This window comes from Piliocolobus tephrosceles, unplaced genomic scaffold (genome assembly GCF_002776525.5).
Source record: "Piliocolobus tephrosceles isolate RC106 unplaced genomic scaffold, ASM277652v3 unscaffolded_19, whole genome shotgun sequence".
Classification (NCBI taxonomy): Eukaryota; Metazoa; Chordata; class Mammalia; order Primates; family Cercopithecidae; genus Piliocolobus; species Piliocolobus tephrosceles.
This window is the reverse complement of record NW_022300975.1, coordinates 2,494,820-2,521,217: the sequence shown is the minus strand read 5'-3', so window position 1 is coordinate 2,521,217 and position 26,398 is coordinate 2,494,820. Positions and strand designations below refer to the sequence as shown.

The window sequence follows — 26,398 nt, the reverse complement described above, 5'->3', positions numbered from 1 at the left end:
GTATCAGCCATACGAAGCTGATACATTCATGCATAAAGTTGTCATGGGAAGAGCCAAAAGGGAATTTGAGAAATAATCCATTATGCTAGATGTGTTTATTGTGAACAATCAAGTCTTTTCAACTCAGGTATTCAAGTACACTAGAGCAAAGGCAGGAGTCAATAATTCTAAAACATAGAATCAAATTGGTACTGGACATTACTGGACATTAAGCATAAGGACAGATGCTGAAACACAAAAATCTTAGTATACAGACAAGAAAGCTAAACAAATTTGTACATACAGCATTGTATCTATAGAGAAGGAGACCCTGAAGTTTCTTGTATGCAAGAGATGGTAGAAATTAATACTGTAATACTCTTAGTTTAATGCGTGTTAAATGCCATCGATACTACCTTTATTTGGTATGCTGCCTTTATAGTTTTATTTTAATGAACATGAAATTTAGGACTTTAAGATTTTTTTCAAATGTGATCTTAACACTTCTTTTTCTGTGAGATTCTTAATGTATCTGTCTGATTTCTCCTTATATATAGGTTTTCATGAACCCTTGTAGTTAGTGTAGGAATAAATTGGAATTATATACATTGTGTCCAAAGGTGTATCAATAGGTACAAACACATCTCCAATACTCACCTCTCATCTGAATCAGTGATTTTGAAGTCATGTTTCAAGACTCAGTAGATTATAAGACCAAGTTGATAGATCACAGCTGCCATTTTAAAAAAAGGAAATAAAATAAATAGGAATAAAAAATACTAGAGTTCATCACATACAATATGAATAAGTTTTACTTCGTGGAACTTATATTTCAGTTTTATACTTAGGTATAAAAGTATATGTGTAAGTGCATATGACATCGTGATATATATTTCTTTAGTTATGATCAAAATTTTTTTGAGAAACACTGACCTAAATGTAATTATATTACTATTATGTTGTTTTGATATAGTTGATATAGATTACTAATTCTTAGGTTATTTTTCAGAACAAAGACTCAAAAGAAGACCAGGTGTAAGTATTAGTTTATTTAATTTTTAAGTTTTTCTTAGTATTTTTAAGGCATACTTTCCTAATACGACACAGGCTTCCTTCCTTTGGGAAGTTTTCTAAGAGAAGAAGGATAGTTCCTTGTCTTAATAATTAATAAGTTGCTGCTTTTTTATAGGAAGTAACAAAAAAGTTAAACAATCATTTAATGTTTAATTATCATTTGCTTTGGAAGAATAGAACCTCCTACCATTTTTCTGTAAGGCTACTTGAGTCGTTTTAAAATATAGTCTATATTGTAGTTAGACTGTATCTTAGTCTAAACATTGTAGTCTAGACCAAATCTCAACTAAGACCTATTTTAAAGGATGCATCACTCCTAGGTTTGTAGCCTAGGAGCAATAGGTTATGCCATATAGCCTAGGTGTGTAGTAGGCTATACCATCTAGTTTTGTTATGTCCCAGTCACCCCTTTTACCAAAAAGTTTGGCTTTGTTGTTTTTAAGACTTAACCTGCATTTTTTTAATCCAGTTATTCACAGTGAATTTTGAACCTTTAATGGAAACATTTTAATGGCAAAATTATCACTGTATGTTGCATGTATTGTGCATGATTAATAACAGTGTAGTAGACGAAGGAAGGGATGGAGACAGTCTAATGAAGAGATCATTATTCCTACCAAAAAGTTTGTTAATTGAGTAGTAGTGACTTTGGAGAATTCTGAGGACATAAAGTAAGATATCTTTAAAACAGCAGCAAGAACATATTTTGTTAACTTTAAAGCTATCACTTGTTGATATTTTCAATTAATGTGATCCACTTGATATATAAAATAGTTCATCATTTAAAATGGATTTTCACTTTCTTTGGCAACAAGTTGAACCACTGGAGCAATAGTTTTGTTTTGTTTTTAGACTGTGTCTAAATGCCGTAAATATAGCTTAATAAAGATAAAACAATGTCATCAGTCACTTTGCTCATCTTGCTTACACAGTGGATCCAAATCTGGATAATGATCAGATCATCTAGGAAGCTTTGTCTTTAAATGAGAATTTTCAAATATACACAAAAGTAAAGAGAATGGTATATATATAATAACATATATACCTATAACTCTGATTCAACAATTATCTATGTTTTTCACATTTGTTTCATACTTCCTTTGACATTTTGTTCTCTACTGAAGTGTTTTCAATCCCAAACATCCTTGTAATTTCACCCCTTCATTCTTCAGTTTACATCTTAGAAATATGAACATTTTCCTATATTATCTCAAAGCTGTTACTGTATAGTTTTGTACTGCATAACAACATTTTGATCAAGGACAGACCTCAGGTATGATGTTGGTCCCATAAAATTATAATGAAGCTGAAAAATTCCTATTGCCTAGTAGTGGTGTAGCTATCATAACATTGTAGTGCTATTACTTTACTTTTTATAAATTTAGTGTAGCCTAAGTTTATGGTGTTTATTATAAAGTCTACAATAGTATACAGTACTCACCACTCGTTCACTGACTCACCCAGAGCATCATCCAGTCCTACAAGCTCCATTCATGGTAAATGCCCTATACAGGTATACAATATTTTATGTTTTATATTGTATTTTTACTGTAATTTTTCTATGTTAGATACGTTTAAATACAGAAATACTTGTTACAACTGCCTGTCATATTCAGTACAGTAATATGCTATAACAGATTTGTAGCCTCGAAGCAATATGTGTAGTAGGCTATACCATCTAGTTTTGTGTAATAACACTCTATGATATGTTACGACAAAAGCGCTTAACGACACATTTCTCAGAAAATATCCTTGTTGTTAAGCAATGCCTGAGTGTACTTTAAAAAATTTAGGAATAATCTTAGTGAACTTTTCAAAAACACAAATTCATTTATATTTTTACAGTTGTAGGTGTGCCTGGAAACATTTAATTTTTAAAAGCTCTTCAGGTAGCGTAGAAAAGTAATTGAGTTTGAGAATCAGTGGTCTACACAAGCAGTTGATTTCATCGAACTTTTCAGAATGTTTGGGTCACTCTAGAATACCTCAGTAATACCTAATTACTGCTTATATAGTATTTTATGAACTAATCCACAAGCATTAGATTTCATTGTTTTCTAGATCTCAAAAGTGTTCTAAAAAAGTAATAATGTATCTTAGAGTTTCTATTCACTAGTTAAATTGAGTCATATCACACTCTAAGTAAAAATACTCCTATTTCTTGTTGTCATTCAAAGAGATTAGAAAGGAAATTTAGAGCTACTAAGTAGTAGGCCAAGTGAAAGGACAGTAGCATGCAATTAAATTTTAGGAAAAAAGTGTAGAAATTGGTTAATTGCCATTGTATATATATATAGTATTTTCATTTTTTTTTAAAGTGGTCTCTGTTAGTAGTGTAGTTACTGAAATCCATGTTATTACTATAGTTCTTGTTAAAAGTTCTGTTACAAAAGAAGCCTCCATTTTACAGTCTATTTTATATTGCTGTTTTCAACTCTCTATTTAAACGTACATTGGACCTAATCGCTGAAGTTGCTTAAACTAACCTACTTGTCAAGAAAATTAAGGGGGAACAAAGAATGTTATGATGATAAAATAATACAGCAGATGTGCTTGCCAATATTTCTGAAAGTACTGTTTTCTAAAGCAACTGATGTTACTAGTTATAATTTGTAAAGTGAACTCTGTAGTGTCATAGTTCTTGAAAACAGTGGCATGAACAGAATTAAATAGGTACCTTGATTGAGTGCTACCTTAAATATGCTAATTATGAATCTTCAAAAGAAAGACTCAGTATGAACACTATCCAAACTTTCTTTGGTCATGAACCCTTCTAATGCTGAGCATCTTATGAAACCAGTATAATACTCTTTGGAAGCAATAGCTTAGATGAAAATCACTATACTAATTGTAAAAGCTCACATTGATTATGTCACCACTACAGCCCATATATGGTAGAAAAGGAAGAGCAGTTGAAGAAAGAACAAGCAAATCCACACTCAGTCAGTAGACCTATAAAAGATGATGCAAGTGATGTTCAAGAGGATTCTGCAATGGAAGACAAGTTCTATAGCCTGGATGAATTGCATATTCTGGACATGATAGAGCAGGTAAGCATGATTAGAGAGGGTGCCTGCCTTCTTTTAGATTCATTTGTTATCTAGAGTTTTTCCTGTGACTCTTTAAACAGAGGACCCTTTGAAAAGCCCAGTGGTTTATACTGTTTGTGAGGAGAAAGAGAAAAACATAAAACGTAAGGAGGGATATATGAAGGGAAATAGAATAAGAAAACAAAGAACCTGTAGGAGCTGGAAACTTCACTTTAGCCCTCAAACCATTTCCTGGCTTTAAATATAGGGCAAAGTTAATTACAAATGCATTTCTTGCAAAGGTTTTTCAAATACCACAAAGGGAAAGAAAAGACTAGCATAATCCTACTAGATTACATGTCATGAGAAAAACAGTTTTGTAATATAAAGCTGCTTTCATTTTTAAAAATTAAATATGATTGTTACCATGAAACGTCTACAAAAAATATTGATGTATAATCATTTTTTTTTCTGGCTCCGTTCCTGGTAGTAGTCACTGCTTGGAATGATATACCTGTATGTGAAGAGGCATGTGAACACGATTTAAGTGCTCAACAGCAAATGAAATAATTTTTTTAAAAACAATTTTTTTTTACCTACTAATGAGAATTCAATGATAACCTGCTCTGCTGTTTAAATATAGTGGTATGTCATATGTGGGAATACTCATTGTCTAAGGGTACAGTTAGTGCAAATGATTCCCTGGCTGATAGTACAACATTCATATAATTGTCCTACCTTTTTTTCTCCTAATTAGAATATGTACATTTTAACTGAAATGACATATTCTTAGCTCTGGATATCACACTACAGTTTAAATATGGGATCTCTGGTTTTCATTCTATAGCCATGAGACTATGGGAACTCAAAAGATAGAATTAAAATGTCACATATCTTCAAAAAGTTTATTCATTTATTCAAAACCCGTTCATCACCTACGTATTGTGTCAAGAGCTATGCTAAGACAGAGTCTCTAGGGCAATCTATGGATAATATTTACAATCTAGTAGATAAATTGAACATTAAACTCAAATGATACAGTGTAATAATTAAGTGTGTGGGCAATTAAGACTGCCTTAGAATGCAGGCTCCTCCACTTACTGTCTGTGTGATTTGGGGCAAGTTACTCACTATTTTATCATCTCTAAAATGAAAATAATGACTGCCTACGTCATTTTGTTCTTAGAACATAAAAGCATTACAAAGAAAATGCTAAAGAAATGGTAAGCATGCAGGTAGTGGTATCCAGCAGTAGCAGCAACAGACAAGTAATTGGTACTGTTTATTAAATGCTGTAATTGAGGGGAGGTGGGTTTATCTAAATTGGGTGTTTGGCTTGAGACAAAAAACGTGAAAGGAGTTAGATGGCAACTTGAAATCCCTTTCGGATATCTAAAATATTAGTGGTTTTTTTAGAGGAAAATAATACATGCATATTTCCTTTGCTCAATAGGGCTCAGCTGGCAAAGTCACTACAGACTATGGAGAAACTGAAAAGGAAAGGCTTGCTCGTCAAAGGCAGCTTTATAAATTGCACTATCAGTGTGAAGTAAGTATTTTTGCCATTAGATATGAGGAAAGTGAGAAGTATTTCAAATATTAAACTTACTGGTGCTTTCTGTTTGAAAAGAACTTTGTTTGCTTTTTTCTTTCAATTTCTGGTGACTTGAACGTAATTATCTGAAATAATATTTTTTATCGATCAGGATTTCAAAAGACAGTTGAGAACAGTGACTTTTCGGTGGCAAGAAAACCAAATGCAGATGAAAAAGAAAGACAAAATTATCGCGTCTCTTAATCAACAAGTGGCTTTTGGAATCAATAAGGTTTCCAAGTAAGTATAAATCTTTTGATAAAGGGAAATTCTGGGTTTGTTCCATATCTTTAATAGTTAATCCCTGCGTAACCGCTAGATGGCACTGTGACTACACATTAGGAACTCTAACCACAAGACTGCACTTGTTTAAAAACCAACCGTATTTTGTCTTGCCAACTGGATTGAGAAATAAGCAGCTGCTCACATTATATATCAAACTTTTCATGTATTGGCTGAACAAGTGTGAAGATAATAGAATTACATGAGAAAAATAATTAACTTTCAGGTCATGACTCTAATTTGTAAAAATGTGACCAATGATTGGCTGTTTCTTTATAGTATGTGAGTACATTCCTTAAAGACACCAAGGAATCAGTTGAGTGTATTTTTATGTTGGTCTCTCATTTCTATTCTAAGCCTGCGAGATTGAAAACAAATCTTTATGTTTGTTTGATTGATTGGGGAAGCCTCTTTCCCCCCTTACCCCAATCTCTTTTCTCCTAAACCTGAAGTATTAAATGCCTTCAGATCAAAAATTCTGACTGACTTAGGGAAAAATTAGTAACCTGCTTTGTTCTTTTTGTACTAATCACTGCTTCCAACCTGTATTTGTTTAAATAGTAGCATAGTTTGTAGCACATTATTTTAATAAACAGTAATACCATAAGACACCAGCTATCCAAAAAGTCTAGTTTAAAATCCATTGCAGTTTCTAGAAAGCTGATAGGGAGAATAGACAAGTGCTTTGAATGTCTTTGAGTGGGGAGTCCAAGATATTTCTTACAAAATTGGGGAAATATTTGCCAGAGATTTAGGTCTTAATTTTTCTTTCATATATTGTATCTACCACATGAAGGGGTTATCAGGAAGAACTAGATGCTATAGTTCTGACAACATAATTTCACTCACAAACATTGTCAGACTTATCCCGACTAAAGTTAGAGAGATCCTTCAAGTTCAGAAGGCTGTGAGGACTTAAGAAAACTTAGACAAATGAAGCTGGCTGCGATGACTTAAGAAACTGTACTTTATGTTGGACACGGTGGCTCACGCCTGTAATCCCAGCGCTTTGGGAGGCTGAGGTGGGTGGATCACTTGAGGTTGGGAGTTTAAGACCAGCCTGACCAACGTGGAGAAACCCCATCTCTACTAAAAATACAAAATTAGCCAGGTGTGGTGGTGCATGCCTGTAATCCCAGCTACTTGGGAGGCTGAGGCAGGAGAATTACTTGAACCCAGAAGGCAGAGGTTGCGGTGAGCCGAGATCATGCCATTGCACTCCAATCTGGGGAACAAGAGCAAAACTCTGTTTCAAAAACCAAATAAAAAAGAAAGAAAGAAACTATACTTCAGCATTCAGAACTTCATCTGGATGACCAATCCAGAAATATGTCATGTAATATCAGAGATTAGAAAAGCAATGCCATCAATGCAGATGAGCTGCCTCTCTTCCATCTGAAGATATCCCTCTGCAACTCTTGACCATGGATCTATGCACTCACTCTATATGCTTGAGGCTATAAGCAGTCCACTGTAGGTGATGCACATGTCTTCACAAAAATGAACATTTCGTGTTGGGCATTCACCAAACATTCATCAAGGGCCTACTATATTAGAAAACTTATGGAAGCCACATGTAGAAGATACCAAGATGTGTGAGACATTAATTATGATCTAGTGGAGAGTGTAGATTAACATGTAAGGATAAAATTACATAAAACAGAGACTTCCAGGTCCACCAAGATGTATAGTCCCATTCCTTACAGCTGTTTCTTGTTGAAACTTTAACACCCTGGATGTAACGAAACAGACAAGCATAGGGATGCTCTAGAAGATGGAATAAGAAAGCATGCTGGCTAAAGACATTGAGACTTGAGGAATGAGCTGGCAGTAAATTTTCTCTCTGCCTTCCGTATATCTTGGGACACTTTGGAAGCTTTCAACCTGGAATTGCTAATAAGCACAGGGGGAGAAAAACTCTAGAAAAGCCTGTTCCTTCTAGCCAAAGGATCAGTAAAACGAAATTATAACAATAGAAAGGCTTTTTGACAATACCCACCGTACTGCAGCCACACACCAGTGGCCCCACACCACCCCTTGGAAGTAGGCAGTACACGCTGATTCTCCCACCTAAGTAAGTAGCAGCAATCCTATTTTCCTGTTGGGGTAGTGTTGGCAGTACCAAGCAAGCAGCTGACTTCCAAGTTCCACTGGGGAAAGGAGACAGTGCTTTAATTCCTCTGCCAGGATGTGTCAGTGTGGTCCAGCTGAAAGCTGAACCTCTACTGCTACCCAGCACCAAGGTTACTTAATCCAGTCTGAGACAAAGCTAGTCAATACTAGCTTCATCCCTACTCCCTCTCACTAGGAATTAAGACTTCACCCTTGGGGCTAGTTGGCATTCCCTTTTACCCCCTTCCCTCAGCTGGTGCCAGAAAGGCACAACAGGGAGCTGAACTTCTGCCTCCACCCTGCAGCAACAAAGTACTGCAAGTCAGTCCTTTGCTTACTCCTTTCCTAATGTCAGCAGGGCCCAGCAAGGAGCTGATCTTATTTTCTACTTGGAGGCAAAAAGGCAGTGTGAGCTGGTGCTCCACTTTCATGGGAAGGTGTCAGTTAGGCTGGGAGGGGAGCTGAACTTGTACACTCTCATCTGCATTGAGGCAGCATGAGTCAGTGCCCACTTTTCCTGGGGTGCATTTGGTAGAGCTCGGTGCAAAGCCATGCATACACACCTCCTTGGCTTTTACATTATATCTCAACAGGACACTGCCTGCTAAAAATAGGAAGATTAAATAGAACCCAGAGTCTCATAATATTCAAAATATCTAGGCTACATTAGAAAACATAGATCATACGAAGAACCAGGAAATTAAGACAAGAAAGACAAAAGACCAACAAATGACAATATTAATATTATTCAGATATTTGAATTATCTGACAAAGATTTTAAAGCAACTATCATAAAAATGCTTCAACAAAATTGAATAATCTTGAAACAAATGAAAACCTAGAATATCTCAGGAAGGAAATAAGTTTTAATAAAGAATGGGAATTATATACTAGAAAATACAGTAATTGAAATTAGAACTTGCTGCATATAATCACTAGTAAAGTGGAGATGACAGAGGATTGAATCAGTGAACTTGGGGACAGATGAATAGAATGAACTCAATCTAAAGAAAAAAGAGAAAATAGACTGGGGGGAGAACAAAGAGTCTAAAGGACCTTTGAGCCAATAACAAAAGAGCTAAAATACTTGTCACTGGAATTTCAAAAAGAGAGCAGAATGAGAGAGAGACTGAAAAAATATTCAAAGAAATACTGAAAATTTCCTAAATTTGATGGAATTTATAAATTTACAAACTCAAAAACTAAGTGAACCCCAAATAGCAAAAACTCAAGTCCATGCTAAGACACATCATAACTTAACTTCTGAAAACAAAAGACAAAGAAAAGACTTGAAAACAGGCAGAGAAAAACATTACTTATGAGAACAGTAATTTGAATGACAACAGATTTTTCATTTGAAACCATGAAGGCCAGAAAGAAGGGGCAGTTTATTCAATTACCGAAAGAAAAGAGCAGAACCATGAATCCTGTATTTAGCAAAAATATTGTGTAGGAATAGAAGGAAATAAAAATAGTCTCAGACGATGGAAAATTATAAGAATTTATTGCTAGCAAATTCACATAGCCTACCATTAAAGAATGGCTATAGGAAGGTCTCTAAACTTTAAAAATATATATATAGTAGAAGCTTGAAACTTCAGAAAGGAAAGAAGACCATCAGAATGAGTAAAGAGTAAGATAAATAATAAGTTTCCTACTGTTTATTAATTTCTTAAACCATATTTGATGGTTGAAGCAAAAATTGTATCTCATGGAATTCTATGTAGAAGACACACAACAATATATTCAAAAAGTGAGGAGGGTAAAGGGACCTAAATGAGAATAAAGCTAAGGATATATCATGCAGACATTTATGAAAAAAAGTAAGAGTGGCTATATTAAAATCAGATTAAATGGATTTCAGAAGAAAGAAGAGTGTTGGACACAAAGAGGGACATTACCTAATGATAAAAGGATCAATCCACAAGAACCTCAAGGTATATGTACGAAAAACAGCCTCAAAATACATGAAGTAAAACCTGATAGAACTGAAAGAAGAAATGGAAAACTTTACCATTATAATTGAACACTTCAAACTCCACTCTCAATTTATAGTACTACTAAACAGAAAATCAGCAAGGATATAGAAGACCTCAATAACCACCATCAACCAGCAGGACCTAATTGATATTTATAGAACACCCCAGATAACAGTAGAATACACATACTTTCAAGTGACCACAGGATGTATCTACCAAGATAGACAATATTCTGGGCCATAAAACAAACCTCAACAACAAATTTAAGAGTTGAAATCATACAAAGCATGTTCTCAGGTCACAATGGAGTCAAATTAGACATCAACAGGGAGATACCAAGAAACCTCCAAAGGCCTGGAAACTACGCAACCCATGTCTAAATAATCCATGGGTCAAAGAAGAGATCTCAAGAGAAACAAAATACATTGAATTTATATGAAAATACAGTATGTCAAAATTTGTGCCACACAGCTGAGGCAGTGCTGAGAAGGTTATAACACTAAATATACACATTAGAAAGAGAAAAGTCTTTAGTGGATAATCCAAGCTCTCACTTCAAGATCTCAGAAAAAGAAAACCAAAATAGACTCAAAGCTTGCAGGAGGAAATAAATTACAAAGATTAGAAATAATGGAAGCAGGATGCATTGGTGCACACCTGTAGTCCCAGCTACTTGAGAGGCTGAGATGGGAGGATTGCTTGAACCCAGGAGTTACAGTTCAGCATGGACAACATAGCAAGGCCCCATTTCAAAAAAAAAAAAAAAGAAAGAAACTAAGAAAGACTGAGTTGGAAAAAGAAAAATAGTAGAGAAAATCCATGAAACAAAAAGCTGTATCTTTGAAAAGGTCAATAAAATTGACAAACCTCTAGCAAGATTGACAACATAAAAGACATAAATTACTACCATCCAGAATGAAACAGTGATATCACTGCAAATACTACAAACACTGCAGACATCAGAGAATTATGCTGAATGAAAAAAGCCAGTTCCAAAAGCTTATATATGTTTCTATTTGCTGAACGTTCTTGAAACAACAAAATTATAAAAATGGAAAACAGATTCGTGGTTCCAAGGTTATAAGAAGGGGATGAGAGTGGAAGGGAAGTGGTTGTGGCTTTAAAAGGGCAAAATGAAAGATCCCTGTGGTGATAGAACGGTTCAGTATCTCGACTGTATCACCATCAATATTCTGGTTAGGGTATTATACATTAGTTTTGCAAGATTTTACCATTGGGAGAAATCGGGGAAAGGATTCGTGGGTTCTTTGTGTATTATTTCTTGTACCTGCATGTGAACTTACAATTATCTCAAAATAAAAAGTTTAACTGTTTTAAAAAATAATGAATAACTGTCAAACAAGAGTATACGTAGTGGAAGTTTTATAGGGTAGAGAGAATACTTTTGATTGTTGTGATCAGGAACTTCTTTCAGTGAAGAACTTTATTAAAGACACAGTGCTGAACCTAGGCATTGAAGGTTAGGTGGGATGAGATGGAAGAAAAGACAGGGCATCAAGGCAGAATGGACATAATGACTACTCTGTGTTCTCAGATAAGCTTTTGAACGTTTTCTTCGTTTAATTCATCTGAACATTGCCCAAGAGTATGTGATAAAATATAAATATTCCTTAATTGTAAATGTTGGCTTTTTTCATCTTAGAATATGGAGATTAGAAAGCAAAAATAGTGTGGGTTTCTTTGGCCTAATTCAATTTAATGTGTGCAGTAAATGTTTGGCAAATATTTGTTGATGATAGTTGAAGTGTTAACAAAGAAAATTTTATAGAAGTGACTTTGGATAAACTGCAATAAGCAGTTAATCATGTCAAGAAACTGCTGTCAACAGTCTGTAATAAAACTTGATAATCAGCTAGAGTTAACTTGAGAACTTTAGATTTTTTATAAAGAAAATCTAGTAATTTCATCCTGTTATATTAAACATGAGAAAAAGACTGAGAAGTTAAGACTGCCTGAACATATGTAGCTGGTTCTTATCTGAGCTGGATAGTAAGAACTATGCCTACCTTATCCTATATTATTTAAGAGTCTAGGTGTTCTGAATTCCCCACTAGTTATGTCAACTATTATTGCCAACTCTAAACTAGAGTTGGGTAGAATATTGAAGTAATGGAAGTATACAAAGGCAAACGAGATATCAGTCTTACAAATTTTAACTGCTTTTCAACTCTGTCAACATATTCCTATATATTACACTAACGAAGCTTGTATTTCTTAATATTTCACTTGAGAACATGACCTCTTTTGTACAGAAAGAGACCTGGTTTCTTTTCACTGCATTCTCAGACCAACAGAGCATTAACTATAAGTCTCTAAGTCTTCTAAGAAGCTTAGAGTAAAGGTGAATGGGTAGTCTCTGAAATCTAGTAGTGAGCAGTCCATCCAACATTAAAGTCGTCATTTCAAAGACTTATTATTCCAATAATTTATATTAACCAAAATTCTTCTATTTATCCCGAGTTTAAATATATTAGAGACTTAAAGAGAAATGTGCTTTTATTATAAATCTTTTCATATTGAAGTTAATTACTAGGTTTATGTAAAAGCTTGGTTGTGAAAAGAAATACAGCAGCATAAGGGAGGAACATCAGAAACGGTATGTGAACATATGTCAACCAAAAAGTATTTGTGTTTCTCTTAGTTTCTTACATATTAATTTTGAAGCTGATCACAGGCTATAGATTCTGATTTATACAAAATTTTTACCCATTCTTTCCATGATAAGATCATGTGAGTGACCCCCAGGTGATAATTCATAGTTTTAATTAAAATTTGCATTTATACATAGCCTCATCACTTCAATATTTAAGGTTTGATTTCCTTTAGACCTTAAATCTTTCATAATTTGCATGACTTGATATAATACCACTTTAAGGAACTTAAAGTTCTCAATCTCACAACAAGCTTAGAAAATGAGAAGATACCATCTCTTGTTTTTTTTTTTTTTTTTGAGACAGAGTCTTGTTCTGTCGCCCAGGCTGGAGTGCAGTGGCCGGATCTCAGCTCACTGCAAGCTCCGCCCCCCGGGTTCACGCCATTCTCCTGCCTCAGCCTCCCTAGTAGCTGGGACTACAGGCGCCCGCCAACTCGCCCGGCTAGTTTTTTTTTTTGTATTTTTTAGTAGAGACGGGGTTTCACCGTATTAGCCAGGATGGTCTCAATCTCCTGACCTCGTGATCCGCCCGTCTCGGCCTCCCAAAGTGCTGGGATTACAGGCCATCTCTTGTTTTCTAGTAGGTAAGCTGAGCATGAAGAGCTAAAGACATTTTGCCAAGTCACTGTGCTTGGGATGCAAGATAACACTTCTCTTTTGCTTTCTAATTTACTGAATTAGAACTTAATTCCCCTCTCTTTGGGAAGTCAGTAAATCAGACATCAGAAACAAGATACATTTTAAAAGGACCAGTTCTAGGAGTTCAGTTGTATTCAGGCTCAAGATTTGTGGCACCAAATGGACATACTTTGTCTCCTCCACAGCTGTAGTTAGAGCTGTTCTGACTGTGTTAACGACAAATAATTTCTAACATCTTTTGACTTTCTTGCTTGTTTGCGTAGATTACAGCGTCAAATCCATGCTAAAGATAATGAAATCAAGAACCTTAAAGAGCAACTTTCTATGAAAAGGTACAAATTTAGCTTTATCTTTGGGTGCACTCTCTCTGAAACTGTATTTCACTCAACACTTTCTGACTGGCATATCGATGTTACTTATCTTTCAAACTGGCATACTTTTGAGACTGATATTGAACAGTATTAATAATACACTGGGACAAAAGGTGTAAACTGGGAGTATCTTAGGCAAGTAGGGAGGTATGGTCGCTTTAGCTTTGACTCTAGAAAACTGCTAGAAGAATCTGTATCAGCAGCGGTACAGTCCCAGAACAAACTACTGCCAGAGACTAGACCTTAAGAGTTATCCCAATCAATACTATTAGATGTGGCTGCTTTATGAAACTGGCCAAGTTTTATTCTTATTCATCTATTTTGCCTGTGGGTAATTTTTAAAATAATAACTTTTTGAAATCCATTTCATATAGCATAAAATTATCTCTGTTAAAATATACAATTTGTTGATTTAGAATATTCACAGAGGTTTACAGTCATCACCACTATTTATTTCCAGAACATTTTTGTCACCCCAAAAAAGAAGCCCATTAGATGTCATTCCCTATTCTCCCCTCCTCTAGCTTCTGGCAACCACTAATTTATTTTCTGTCTGTGTGGATTTGCCTCTTCTGAACATTTCATATAAATTGGATCACATAATATGTAGCCTCTTGTAACATTTTTCACTTAACATGTTTTCAAAATTCATCCATGTTGTAGCATGTATCATTACTCATACCTTTTTATGGATAAATAATATTCCATTCCTTGGCTATATCTTATCTTATTTTTCATCAGTTGATGGACATTTGGCTTGTTTCCATTGTTTGGCTATTATGAATACTGTTATCAATATTTACATACAGATTTGTGAACATGTTTTTGTATTTCTTGGGTATGTACCAAGGAGTAGAATTGCTTGGTGATCAGTAAACTTTATGTTTAACTTTTTGAGGAATTGCCAAACTGTTTTCCAAGTAGCTGCACCATTTTATAATCCTATAAACAGTGTATGAGGGTTTCAGTTTCTCCACATTCTGATCAACATTTCTTACACATGTTAGATTACATCTTTATTTTACCCATTGTATTATGTGTGAAATAGTATATAAATGTGGTTTTGATTTGCATTTTCCCACTGATATGTTGAGCATCTTTTCATGTGCTTATTGACCAGTTATGTATCTTCTTGGAGAAATGTCTATTCAAATCCTTTGCCCATTTAAAAAATTAGATTGTCTTTTTATTGTTGAGTTTTAAGAGTTCTTGTCCCTTATCAAGAATTACAAATTTTTTTCTTTTAGGCAAATTTTACATGATATTTAATGGTATAATAATTAATTCCTTTTGTGTTAATATATCTGCTTGAATATTTTATTTTTTTCTCCTCAAAAAAGTCTAACCTTAGTGATATTTATAATATACTGTTACCAAGTTTCTCATCAATGTTTGTTAGGTCCTCAAGTATCCAAGTGTTTCTAATAATAAAACCTCAAGGACGGCCTTTGTGACAGTCTCTATTATAATGCTGTATTTTCAATTAATTGTTTTCATTAAATTTAGAATTTGGTTTGTATGTTTATAGAATTCTGGAACTCAAATGTAAGAAACTGAGATGGGATAGAAAAAAAAGGAACCTCATAGGTAACCATTTCCCTAATGTCCTTCATAAACAATGTCTTTACCATCATCTCAAACTATAGGGTTTGCTTTCATTCAAAAATGTTGAATGTGAGCACTGAAATAACCAGTCAAATATTTTAATGCAGTGACTTCACTTAATGATAGGTATAATAAAAACCTGTGTGGTTACTATCGTTGAGCTACAAAAAAGCTTATAGAAATTTTATGTAGAACTTATTAATCAAGATAATAGCTAACATTTATTTGGTGCTTATTATATGCCAAACACAAAGTGCTTTATATTATCTGAATTAGTTTTCACAACAGCTCTTTAAGGTAAGTAGTACCATTTTTTCCATTTTCCTGATTTTTACATGTGAGGAAACTGAGGTATAGAGAAATTAAATAGCTTGCTGTCTTAGGTTGAACTGTTCTATCAAAGTACCATTGATTGGGTGGCTTATAAAAATAGAATTGTATCTCTCACAGTTCTGGAAGCTGGGAAGTCCAAGATCAAGGTATCAGCCTATTTGGTATCTGGTGAGGATCCACTTCCTCATAGACAGCCGTCTTCCCACTGTAACTTCACATAGCAGAAGGCAGGCAAGGGAGCTCTCTCAAGCCTTTTTTAAAAGGGCATTAATTCCATTCGTTAGAGTTCTGCCCTCATGACTGATCATCTCCCAAAGACACCACCTCCTAATACCATCACTTTGGGGGGTTAAGATTCTACATATGAGTTTTGGGGGTACACAAACATTCAATTCATTGCACTTGCCCAGGGGTTTTACTTTTAATAAGTTGTGAAGCTAAGATTCATCCTCAGACAACTTGATTTCAGAGCCAAGTTTTGAATCATAACCTCTACCCTGATAGCTTTAAAACTTCTATACTCTTGATAGTAAAGAATAACAGTAGGGATTGAACAATATCCCCTCTTGTTTCTATGTGCTATATATACTTCTCCAAGAAATAAGTTCCTACTGATTGTATAACTTATCTTTTTTCCTCCTGAATTAGATGAAAAAGGCTGTGCTTGATGTAATATTGCAGAGTCTTTAATGATCATGTATTTCAGATCTCAGTGGGAAGTGGAAAAACATAATCTGGAAAGCACAATGAAAACATACATAAGCAAACTGAATGCAGAAACTAGCAGAGCTTTAACAGCGGAGGTAAAAACAAAACAAAACGGGGACAGGGGTATGGGGTGAGGGGAAAAGTTTTACTTGTATACCATCATACTAAAGAATTTTTAAAAGATTGTTTTTTGTATAAACAGAAATAAGACACCTTAGTATCAGCCAGGAAAATACAGCTCAAAGTCTTGTGCTTTTTTGACTCATTGGCATATCATGTGTGAATACTACAGTTTTGATGATCTTATGTTGTTTTCCCCCAATGACTTGAAGAAATTGGTCTATTACAGTATGTATAGCAAGACATCTTGGGGAAATTCTCATGAAGCCAAGTCAGTAAGCCAAACTTCTAATAATAACATTTTATTGCTGCCACAATATCTTCTTTGTTTGCTACTTCCGATATAGATCTTACAAAAATACATACATATCATACACATGAATATGAAAAACCCAACTTTTCAGACTGTAGTAAAGTTACCCAAATTTTTCTAAGTTAGAACACCACACAACCAGGGTCTCTCAAAAGAAATATGATTGTATATGTGTATGTAATTTTTATATATACATAACAAAACTTGATACACAATAAGATTCACATTTTTGGAGAGCTCACTGACATTAAAAGCACTACAAACCTTCCACCTCTGTCATGGGTAAGCTCTATTCTCTAGCAGAGTACTTGGGATCCTGGAAGTCAGCAACCAAGAAGTAGTATCTGAACCAAAAATCCATGAAGAATACTGTTGGGATATTAGCTTTAACAAAAGAAAAAGTTCAGATTACTTTAAAAGCTCAAGTTTGTATACAGTGTTTTTTATTGTTTTTAATCAGTAAGTTTCTTTGTGCTTCTATTATTAATTTTAGAAAGAAAGAACTTTCTAATACTTAATACTGTCCAACAGTGTATTTTAGTGAATACTGAGTGTTTAGTAGTAAAAAACAGAAGCTAAATGAATACAAGTAGTGATATGGAAAGGATTCCTGCTGTGGGAGAGACACTGAACTACGTAATCTCCCAAGCCCATTTGTATCTTTCTGTATGATCTTATTATTACCTCTTCATCAGTGACCAAAAAAATAGATAGCAGGAGTGTTCTCAAACTACTGCATGTTAGAATTACCAGACAGCTTTTAAAAATGCCAATGCCCAAGCTATACTCAGTATCAATCAGATTAGAATATCTGGGACAAAGGCATCATTTTTGAAAGTTTCTGAGATGATTCCAGTATGAGTGCACATTTGAAAAGACGTGCTCTAGAATGTTTACCAACCTAGTAACCATTAAATAAGGAAATTAGAATTGCATAGGTGGCATTGATTTAAAAGCTTTTGTGATGTATCTTGAATGGTCAAGGAACCTAGATGCTATTGGAAGAAATTGAGAAATAGCTTTAAATTTACTTGAGATGATTGAGAAGAGAATGTTCCTTTACAAGCACACCTTCAACTTCTTTCTCTTTCTCTCAAAAACCTGTAGGTGTATTTCTTACAGTGTCGTAGGGATTTTGGGTTGCTTCATCTAGAGCAGACTGAAAAGGAATGTCTCAATCAGCTTGCCAGGGTGACTCACATGGCAGCAAGGTAATCTTTCCCTTTTCCTTAATGCATATTAATTTTAGAGATGTTAGCAATTGTCTCCACAGTTGAATGTAATCTGTGATATGTTTTACATATGTGACATCGGAGTTCTTAAAGAAGCTCTTGTGGGTTTTTTTGTTTTGTTTTGTTTTGTTTCGTTTTTTCCCCCCTGAAATTCCTTTTACCAGAAGCTGTTGTTGTTGTTGTTGTTAAACCTCAAAAGTCTTTTAGTTACTTTGATGCTTGTACTTGGCTGCTTCTGCTGAAGCACTGAGAAGTCTACTGAGTACTATGTACAATAGTAGCTGCTGAAAGATTTTTTCCCTTTCTCTGTAGTGAAGTAGATCGAAAGTCTCAGAGACATACATGAACACCAGATACTTATGAAACAAGGTAGATTCTAATTGGAAGAGTTTTTTTCTAATTGTTTTCCTTTATAATACCTGATTTTAAACACGTAGGGAATATGTTGAGGGAAACATCAGTGTTAACACCTAAATCCTATGTTAAGGGTACTCTTCTGCTATGCTTTTATAGTAATTATAGAGTAATTTTCAAATATTGAACAGGTTGCATGAAACTCTCCTTGAATGTATAATTTCATGGGGTACACCAAACTTAAAGAATTAATTAAATTAGAATCTCTGGGACCCAGGCATCATTATTTTAAAATGATTATTATTTTAATAATCAGCATTGTTCTTTCATTCTAAAGAATCAGTCTTTGATGTTTCACAAGATTATCAGGATATACTGATGTGCACTCAGGGAAGTACTGTTGTAAATGATCTATTTTTGCTTGCTAGAAACAGAAAGAGTGCTCTATACATTAGGATATTATGGAACTTCTTTGTATGAGATTATCTTAGTGATAACTTGTTCAGCTCTTATAAAATTGTTGGGCTGGGTGATACTGGCGTGGGATGTTATAACGGATAAAACCTTTTAAAAGGCCATATGAAATATTTTTTCTAGAGATAATAGACCCTGACGACTTCAAAGTTGTTCCTACCTTTGTTAAGTCATTTGGTAGGCATGAGTTGATAAAACTATTGTTTGTGCAATTTGTGTACTGTATAAAGGCAGCAACCTCATTTACCCTCATAGAGAGGGTATTTCTAATTTATCCTCCCAGAGACAGTATCTTTTTCTAATTTGCAAAGGAGCCATATAGGCCAACCATGGCTTTTTCATGTCAGAGTTAATGTGAAGATAGTCTAAAACTTGCTTCCAACATGGGTCAACATTTTAGAGAACACCACTGTATTAGATTACTAAGGCTTTCCTGCTTCATTGGAAAGATTCCTTACAAAGGTTTTATAATATGTACTAAAAATATATCATCAAGATAGAAAAAAAAACTTGTTCTGGAAGCATCAATTATATTTGCTCTTGAAAAATGAATTTTTTTATTACTGTTTTTGTTATTTTTAGTAACACACCTGTCCATACCTCTTTATTCCCATTTGAAGTAATTGTTGGTGATGGGGGTAGTTTTGTTTTTTGTTGACATATATGCTAGAAAGCATGATAGACATATTTGGAAACCTCAGTATTATAAATAGAAAGAACTTTCTTTTGTGTCTCCTTTTCTACAACAGCAACCTAGAATCACTTCAATTAAAGGCTGCGGTAGACAGTTGGAATGCCATTGTGGCAGATGTTAGAAACAAGATTGCATTCCTCAGGGTAAGTCCTGAAGTATATTTAGAGAAAATTGGCTTAATGTTATAGATGGTGTAAAGTTAGAAAACATATTAGTAGAAAAAATTAAGGAAGAACATATTTTCCATTTTAGTTATTAAAGTTTATGCCTTCACTTTGAGATTACTTCCTTGTGGTTGGTTGTAGATAACATCCTAGATTCACACATGTAGTCTTTTATATCCTTAGTCAAGAAAATAATAAACTCAAAAATTGTGCCCTCACACCTAGCTTTCCTAGAATTTCAAAGCTAACAGTGCCCCAATCAAAACTAAATGTTTTGGCCAGGCACAGTGGCTCATGCCTGTAATCCCAGCATTTTGGGAGCCAAGGTGAGAGAATCACTTGAACCAGGTGCTCAAGGCTGTGGTGAGCTATGATCATGCCACTGCACTACAGCCTGGACTACAGAGTGAGACTCTGTCTCTAAAAGAAAATTTGGAATAAAAGCTAAATGTTTTAATGCAGTCTGAGTAATAATGTGTTTACAGAATTAAAAGGAAAATCAAGTAGGCCTGTATTTGTTTTCAGTCTAACTTTTTATGTAATTATTCCATAATGCAAAATCGTAAATTCCTAAGTACTGGTGTAAGACCATGCTACAGATAATCTAAAGAGATAATCCACTGACTATTTATTAATTGATTTTATTTTACAATCTTTTTATATTTATATACTAAGGTCGATATATAATATTGATTTTTTTTGTGATTTCACAACACTGTCAGCAAAAAAAAACAAAAAAACAAAAAAACCTTGCCATTCAATTGTGAAGTGCCAAAAGCAACTGCATATTTGTCCAGCTCCCTTGGGGGTTTTGACTGTTTCTCTCCAAACTCTTTCTTACTCAGTCTTTAGTGATGCTTAGGGTTTCTGTTGGGTTTATTCAAAATTTTGGCCTCAAAAGACCTGCCCCATGTTTTCTTCCAAGCACATGTCCTCCTTGCAGAAGTTTCTAAATGTTTTGTTGTATAAGACTTTCTTTCCCAGTTCTTATGGGTTCTTTACAAAATAATGTGGTAAGCAAAAGTGGGGACAATGCCAAAAAATGTTGAAAACGTGTTGATAAACTTCCAGGTGGGAGTTTTTGTCAGAATCCAAGAGAATAAAATGTACATGGAGCTAGAGCAAGCTAGAGTTACAGATTGTGAGATAAACACAATGTAGAATTTAGTAAGTAATCTCTGAAATTTTTCCTTCAGTTTTTAAAGTGAACATTTGCAAGTAGTTTAACTGCTTGTTACAAATACATTTTTTCTTCTATTTTTTAGCCAGTATAATATTTATAGCTTCTTGAATCTTTAGTCTCTTTTTTTATTTATGTCAGTGGTTCCTATTTTAGAGCTGAAAATTTCGGAAACACTGAGGAATTATCACAAGGATCTGTGAATTATCTGTGTCTCTGTTTCTTATTAACCAATAATGACTCTTAAAAATACAACTGTTTACATGTGGGGATGGTCTGTAGAATTTTTTTTTTAGTCAGAACCTGTTTTTATATTATTTCTGACAGGTTGGGAACCACTCTTTTATGTTGTATTATTCAAAACTACATCAGATATTCCCATATGCTGTCTCTTTAAAGTTGGTTGTTGTCTAAAGTATTTTTAGTCTTCTTCTACCAGACACAGTACAATGAACAAATAAACAAAGTAAAGCAAGGATTTGCCTTGAGTACCTTGCCTCCAGTCCAGCTTCCTCCTCCACCACCCAGTCCTGAGATACTGGTAAGAAATACAACATTTTGAATAATTGCCCTTTTCATTTTGACAAATGGTAAGGGCTGTGAAACACTGAATATACAGTATGTTTAATGTGTGTTCAAAATGGAATAGGCGCATATTGTGAGTATCAGTTGTAATTAAGACCATACCTTCGAGTCACCAGATGAAATAATTAGATGGGTGAGGCCTGTACAATAGGTTGTATCACTGGATTTTAGTGAAGCATTTGATATACATAGAGTAATATTTTCTCATTCATCCTATTTCATCTACCTTGTGGGAGCTAAATGATGAATACTCAGATCAGAGGTCCCCAACCCCTGGGCCATGGACCAGTGCACAGCAGGAGGTGAGCGGTGGATAAACAAGCAAAACTTTATGTACAGCTGCTCCCCATTGCTCACATTACCATCTGCTCCGCATCCTGTCAGATCAGCTGCAGCACTAGATTCTCACAGGAGTATGAACCATATTGTGAACTATGCATGTCAAGGATCTAGGTTGTATGCTCCTTGTGAGAATCTAATGCCTGATGATCTGTCACTGTCTCCCATCATCCCCAGATGAGACTATCTAGTTGCAGAAAAACAAGCTTGGGGCTCCCACTTATTCTACATTATAGTGAATTATATAATTATTATATATTACAATGTAATAATACTAGAAATAAAGTGCACAATAAATGTAATGTGCTTGAATTCTCCCAAAACCATCTCTACTCCCCGGTTCATGAAAAAATTATCTTCCATGAAACCAGTCCCTGGTGCCAAAAAGATTGGGGACCACTGCACGAGATGACTGAAACATCTCAATGTAATACCCTGCACAGCTGGACCTCACCTCTGCATTTCTACTTTAGACTTTCTTTTTGTGAAGTTTTATATTCTATTTTACCTTCAACAGCAAGGACAGCTTTCACTTCTGCCCCTTCTCTGCTTGTTGTTAGGGACAAGTGGATCTTAATCAGATAAACTAATCCCCATACTGTATTTTTGGGAAACATAGTACCCTAACTCAGTAAATTCACACAACTGTCCAAAAGACCTTTTAAGAAGGTGTCATTAGATGATAATTTGTATTATTCTAAGAGATCTGGTGGTAGGAAGAGGGGAAAAATGTAAGATATTGGGGGACAGATGGCTTTGATATCACCACTCCTGCTTATAATAGAAATCTAAAAATGTTATTTCTCCTCATGGTTGAGTATAACAAAGAATTTAAAAATTTTATCATTTGTATGGATACTGTTTCAAAAGCAGGATCTATAACTAAAAGAATTATGGGATATACACCATGGGCTTTAGTTCAGAATGATAGTATTGCCTTTTATATTTTTGGTTAATCCAGTTTCTATAGGAACAGTGGATTATGAACATTATTATTCTAGGCTTGGATCATCATCATACCCAACTATTCCTTATCAGAATAAGGAATGTGTTCCAGAGAAATTTCAAAGATTCCCTGTGGTAACACATATTTTTTTGTAGGATATCTAAAAACACTGTACCTTCTGCACATATTCAAAATACTGTCCTTAGATTGTAGTTAAACTCTTCCATGGCTCTTAACTATAAAATGGGTCCACAGACTGTGAAGCTACATACAGAGCTGTTGTTTGGAGTTTCCTAGAAGCAGACCAGTATAAGCCTTGGCTGTCTGATGCAAGTGATACTCTGTGTCCGACAAACATAGTCAAACCTTGACCTCCAGACCCTCCAGATCTTTTTATCCCTTTGGAGACTTTCTTATGTCTGACGTGTCTTACCCAGGTTTAGTTAAGTACAAAAACCCACTGGCGGTTAGGCTGTGTGGTAATTTATAAACATCCTTTGCTAACATTCTGAGGGGTTCACCTGTATCTTTTGTGCTTCCTAATTAGGGTCATTGCTGTGCTTGATTAAGCTAACAGTTGTGTTAAAGTACAAGCATTGGTGACCACTGAACATTAAAGGAGAGAGTTTGGGAGAAGAGCAGCTAGAAACATTACAGCGCTATTTGCTGTAAACTGAGATGGTACATACAATGGAAGTACACTAATGAGGTCTGGGTTCAGATCCTAACTTTGTGAAGAGCTATGTTGATCTTGGGAAAATCAGCTCTTCTGGACTTTTGCTTTCCCATCAATAAATTAGGAAATTGTACTAGATGATCTGATCACTCAAGTCCCATCTATTTCTGGGATGCTAGTATTCTAAGGAGTGGTCATCAGACTTACATAGTAGAAAATTCTGTGAAAGTGTGGATTGTTCCCAGTTTAACCCAGTAATTCTATGTGTTTCATTGTATCTTGATTTTTGTAACTTGGCTGTTTAATCCTCAAAGAAGTGTTAGTACCATTAAAAAGATCATGCAACGGTTATTTAAAATACACAAATCAGTAAATATGACACATATCAACAGAAAGAAAGACAAAAACCATATTATCATTTCAATAGATGCAGAAAAAACATTTGACAAAATTCAACGTCACTTTATGATTTAAACGCTCAAAAAATTAGGTAGAGGAGGTACATACCTCAATACAATAAAGGCTATATATGACAAACCCACAGCTAACATTATACTAAATGGGAAGAGGTTAAAAGTGTTTCCTCTGAGATCTGAAACAAGACAAGGATGCCCACTTTATTTCTAATAAAAATAGTACTAGAAATCCTAGCCAGAGCAGTTAGGCAAGAGAAAGAAATAAAAGACATCCAAATTGGAAAGAAGGGAGGCAGATTGTCCCTTTTTTCAAACAAATGATCTTATATATAGAAAATCCCAATGACTCCACTTAAAAACTCCTAGAACTAACAACTTCGGTAAAGATTCAGGATACAAAATCAACATACAAGAATCAATAGCATTTCTGTTTACTAATAGTGAACAATCTGAAAAAGAAATTAAGAAAATCTGATTTACAATAGCTACAAAAAACAAAGGTACCTGGAAATAAATTTAACCAAGGAGGAGAAAGATCACTACCCTGAAAACTATAAAACATCGATGAAAGAAATTGAGGGCATAAAGAAATGGAAAAATATGTCATATTCATGAATAAGAAGAATTCAAGGAAATGCAAATCAGAATTACTGGATATCACCTCACTTTAGTTATTACAGCTACTGGTACCCCAACAGATATATAGACCAATGGAACAGAACAGAGGCCTCAGAAATAAAGCCACACATCTACAACCATCTCATCTTTAACAAACCTGACAAAAACAAGCAATAGGGAAAAGATTCCCTATTTAATAAATGGTGTTGGGAAAACTGGCTAGCCATATGCAGAAAACTGAAACTGGACCCCTTCCTTACACTTTATACAAAAATCAACTCAAAATGGATTAAAGACTTAAATGTAAGACCTAAAACCCTAAAAACCCTAGAAGAAAACCTGGGCAACACCATTCAGGACATAGGCATGGGCAAAGACTTCATGACTAAAACACCAAAAGCAACGGCAACAAAAACCAAAACTGACAAGTGGGATCTAATTAAAGAGCTTCTGCACAGCAAATCGGGTAACTCCCACCCCAATACTGCGCTGTAAGCACACCGGCACACCAGGAGAATATATCCCACACCTGGCCGGGAGGGTCCCACGCCCACGGAGCCTCCCTCCTTGCTAACACAGCAGTCTGCGGCAATCTAACCGCAAGGCAGCAGCGAGGCTGGGGGAGGGGCGCCCGCCATTGCTGAGGCTTAAGTAGGTAAACAAAGCTGCTGGGAAGCTCGAACTGGGTGGAGCTCACAGCAGCTCAAGGAAACCTGCCTGTCTCTGTAGACTCCGCCTCTGGGGACACGGCACAGCTAAAGCAGCAGAGGCCTGTGCAGACGCGAACGACTCTGTCTGACAGCTTTGAAGAGAGCAGTGGATCTCCCAACACGGAGGTTGAGATCTGAGAAGGGGCAGACTGCCTGCTCAAGTGGGTCCCTGACCCCTGAGTAGCCTAACTGGGAGACATCCCCCACTAGGGGCAGTCTGACACCCCACACCTCACAGGGTGGAGTACACCCCTGAGAGGAAGCTTCCTAAGCAAGAATCAGACAGGTGCACTCGCTGTTCAGCAATATTCTATCTTCTGCAACCTCTGCTGCTGATACGCAGGCAAACAGGGTCTGGAGTGGACCTCAAGGAATCTCCAACAGACCTATAGCTGAGGGTCCTGACTGTCAGAAGGAAAACTATCAAACAGGAAGGACACCTATACCAAAACCCCATCAGTTCGTCACCATCATCAAAGACCAGAGACAGATAAAACCACAAAGATGGGGAAAAAGCAGGGCAGAAAAGCTAGAAATTCAAAAAATAAGAGCGCATCTCCCCCTGCAAAGGAGCACAGCCCATCGCCAGCAACGGATAAAAGCTGGTCAGAGAATGACTTTGACGAGATTAGAAAAGAAGGCTTCAGTCCATCAAACCTCTCAGAGCTAAAGGAGGAATTACGTGCCCAACGCAAAGAAACTAAGAATCTTGAAAAAAGAGTGGAAGAATTGACAGCTAGACTAATTAATGCAGAGAAGGTCATAAACGAAATGACAGAGATGAAAACCATGACACGAGAAATACGTGACAAATGCACAAGCTTCAGTAACCGACTCGATCAACTGGAAGAAAGAGTATCAGCGATTGAGGATCAAATGAATGAAATGAAGCGAGTAGAGAAACCAAAAGAAAAAAGAAGAAAAAGAAATGAACAAAGCCTGCAAGAAGTATTGGATTATGTAAAAAGACCAACTCTACGTCTGATTGGGGTGCCTGAAAGTGAGGGGGAAAAGGGAACCAAATTGGAAAACACTCTTCAGGATATCATCCAGGAGAACTTCCCCAACGTAGCAGGGCAGGCCAACATTCAAATTCAGGAAATACAGAGAATGCCACAAAGATACTCCTCCAGAAGAGCGGCTCCAAGACACATAATTGCCAGATTCACCAAAGTTGAAATGAAGGAAAAAATCTTAA

General features: G+C 35.5%; 1 protein-coding gene across 5 annotated transcripts in view; it reads left to right on the top strand.

Annotated features, from left to right (window-relative positions):
- Window positions 1-26,398, top strand: part of LOC111543003 (E3 ubiquitin-protein ligase DZIP3) — a 109,308-nt gene that overhangs the window by 67,521 nt on the left and 15,389 nt on the right. For all 5 annotated transcript variants that reach the window (XR_002731730.2, XM_023212734.2, XM_023212710.3 and 2 more), the window contains 9 exons: window positions 989-1,014; window positions 3,938-4,103; window positions 5,536-5,631; window positions 5,789-5,916; window positions 13,626-13,694; window positions 16,378-16,474; window positions 17,920-18,023; window positions 19,622-19,709; window positions 21,350-21,451. Coding sequence is in view for 4 of the 5 variants with exons in the window: in XM_023212734.2 (XP_023068502.2) it covers window positions 989-1,014; window positions 3,938-4,103; window positions 5,536-5,631; window positions 5,789-5,916; window positions 13,626-13,694; window positions 16,378-16,474; window positions 17,920-18,023; window positions 19,622-19,709; window positions 21,350-21,451 (876 nt within the window). In the remaining variant the exon portion in view is untranslated. The remainder of the gene's footprint in view (window positions 1-988; window positions 1,015-3,937; window positions 4,104-5,535; window positions 5,632-5,788; window positions 5,917-13,625; window positions 13,695-16,377; window positions 16,475-17,919; window positions 18,024-19,621; window positions 19,710-21,349; window positions 21,452-26,398) is intronic.